Source organism: Rhinoderma darwinii, chromosome 2 (genome assembly GCF_050947455.1).
Source record: "Rhinoderma darwinii isolate aRhiDar2 chromosome 2, aRhiDar2.hap1, whole genome shotgun sequence".
Lineage (NCBI taxonomy): Eukaryota > Metazoa > Chordata > Amphibia > Anura > Rhinodermatidae > Rhinoderma > Rhinoderma darwinii.
Genome location: NC_134688.1, coordinates 6,117,633 through 6,119,778, shown reverse-complemented (window position 1 = coordinate 6,119,778; position 2,146 = coordinate 6,117,633). Strand labels below are relative to the sequence as shown.

The 2,146-nt window shown below is 41.6% G+C and overlaps 1 protein-coding gene across 1 annotated transcript; it reads left to right on the top strand.

Moving 5' to 3' along the window:
* The first annotated feature begins 933 nt into the window (after positions 1–933).
* LOC142740340 (olfactory receptor 52D1-like) lies at positions 934–1,884 on the top strand. The gene has a single exon (XM_075849889.1). The coding sequence runs from the start codon at positions 934–936 to the stop codon at positions 1,882–1,884; it is 951 nt and encodes a 316-aa protein (XP_075706004.1).
* The last annotated feature ends 262 nt before the right edge of the window (positions 1,885–2,146 follow it).

Below are 2,146 nucleotides of genomic sequence, written 5' to 3'. Positions count from 1 at the left end.
AATCCTTGGATTGCTTGCACAATATACGATTATACTTTTGGACGGCAGTTTATTATGCTATTTTTCGTTCTCCTATTAAGCCCTGCCAGAGGACTAACATGGCAGACCTAGGGTCATTATTAGGCCCCCTGCCGCCTTGACATCCCATCGGCATGCCGCAATCACGTCGCAGCGGGGCCTTTTCGGTGACAAACGGTCCTCCTTATGTCTAGTGACTTAGATCCTGCAGTAGATATTGACCCTGGAATCTAAGTGGTTAAACAGCCGGAATCAGAGTTTTCTCCGATTCTGACCGTTTAAGCAGAATGTTGTCTCAGCTCCTAAACCAGCTCTTTGCTTCTTCTTCCGACTTCTGCCAAACATATACGGTGGATGTTGGAAAAAGGTTAATTGCCTCCTAATCTTTGTTGTAATCATTGTGCACACATTAATAATGTCTAATAGGATATTTGTGATCAACTTATAAGTAATAGACCATAGCCAAAGTCAACTCCAAATTGGACTGTTAGGAGCTCATTATTGTGCTGAGCCTGAGCCCAGCTGAAAATCCTCTAGTATCCCGGTGGCCAGTCTGACCCAGACAATTGCCTTTATTCCTTGGTGCCTGACGGAACCCAAAGTGGCCATAAAGAGCTGTCTTACTATACATAGGAATCCTCCCCGTTCTTAATCTTATATAGATAATATAAGTGTGGAGTCCTAGTCTGTGGCAGTTTGGGGACGCTAGTTTAGCCCAAGGGCCAAAGCATTTCTTAATTGTGCCTGGTGCTTTATAAAAAAAAAAAGTTTTATCAGAACATTGATCTGTGTGTCCCCGATGTGTGTGGCACTTACCAATATATAAATCCCACAAATCACTAACAATTGTTCCTGTATTGTGCTGTAACCGTGCTAACATAGCGCCATATTTATATATTGTTTCAGACCCTATTAATGGAAAATACCACAATCTCTCCTCTCATGTTGACGCTCAATTTTGGTGAACTAACTCTAGAAAAATATCTCTACTTCGTCATTGTTATTATCGGCTATGCGCTGATTGTAGTTTTCAATGGTGCGGTGATTGTTACAGTGTGGCAGCACAAGAGTCTTCAGGAGCCCATGTACATCTTCATATCTGTGCTCTGTATGAATGGACTCTATGGCAGCAGCGCCTTCTTTCCCAGTCTTCTCATAAACCTGCTTCAGAAGAATCCCTCTATTTCCTACCGAGCCTGCTTGACTCAGGTATTTTGCATCTACACCTATGGATCATTTGAGATGACAATTTTGGCCTCCATGTCCTACGACCGCTATGTGAGCATTTGTAACCCTCTGAGATACAACACGATAATGACCTCGTCCACAGTCTGCCAGATTCTCTTCAGAGCCTGGTTATATCCTGTTACATTGATTGGCGTCCTTGTTATACTGACCGCTAGACTTCCATTATGTCACACCCACATCCTGAAGATCTACTGCGACAACTGGTCGGTGGTGAGTCTTTCATGTACTGACACAACTGTCAACAATATCTATGGACTCTTCATCACTGCAGCTCTGCTTGGATTGATGTCATTGATGATATTTTATTCTTATCTCAAGATTATTAGGGTTTGCATGAAATCCTCCAAGAACATTAAGGAGAAAGCCCTCCAGACGTGCACGCCTCATCTCATCACCATTACTAACTTCCTAATTGACACACTCTTCGAGATCCTTCTGCATCGCTTTGCTCCAACAAAGTTACCATATGAGCTTAGAGTGATTATGTCGCTGCAGTTTCTGGTAGTTCCACCAATGGTGAATCCTTTCATTTATGGTTTGAAGATGAAGGAGATAAAATCTAAACTGAGGGAATTTTTTTCTGTAAAACAAAGAAAAAACGAAACGCAGTCATTGTAAATCCAGTACGGTAAATTTTTTTTCTTATACTGATCCTATACTCCGGATCTTCATTCACTATTCTGCTGGTGCAGTCACTGTGTACATACATTACATTACTTATCCTGTACTGATCCTGAGTTACATCCTGTATTAAACTCCAGAGCTGCACTCACTATACTGCTGTAGAGTTACTGTGGACATATATTACATAAGTTGTCCTGTATTGTGGAAGTCATGGCTCAAAATATATCAGACTGAAATTTCAGACGAGTGTTTTAAC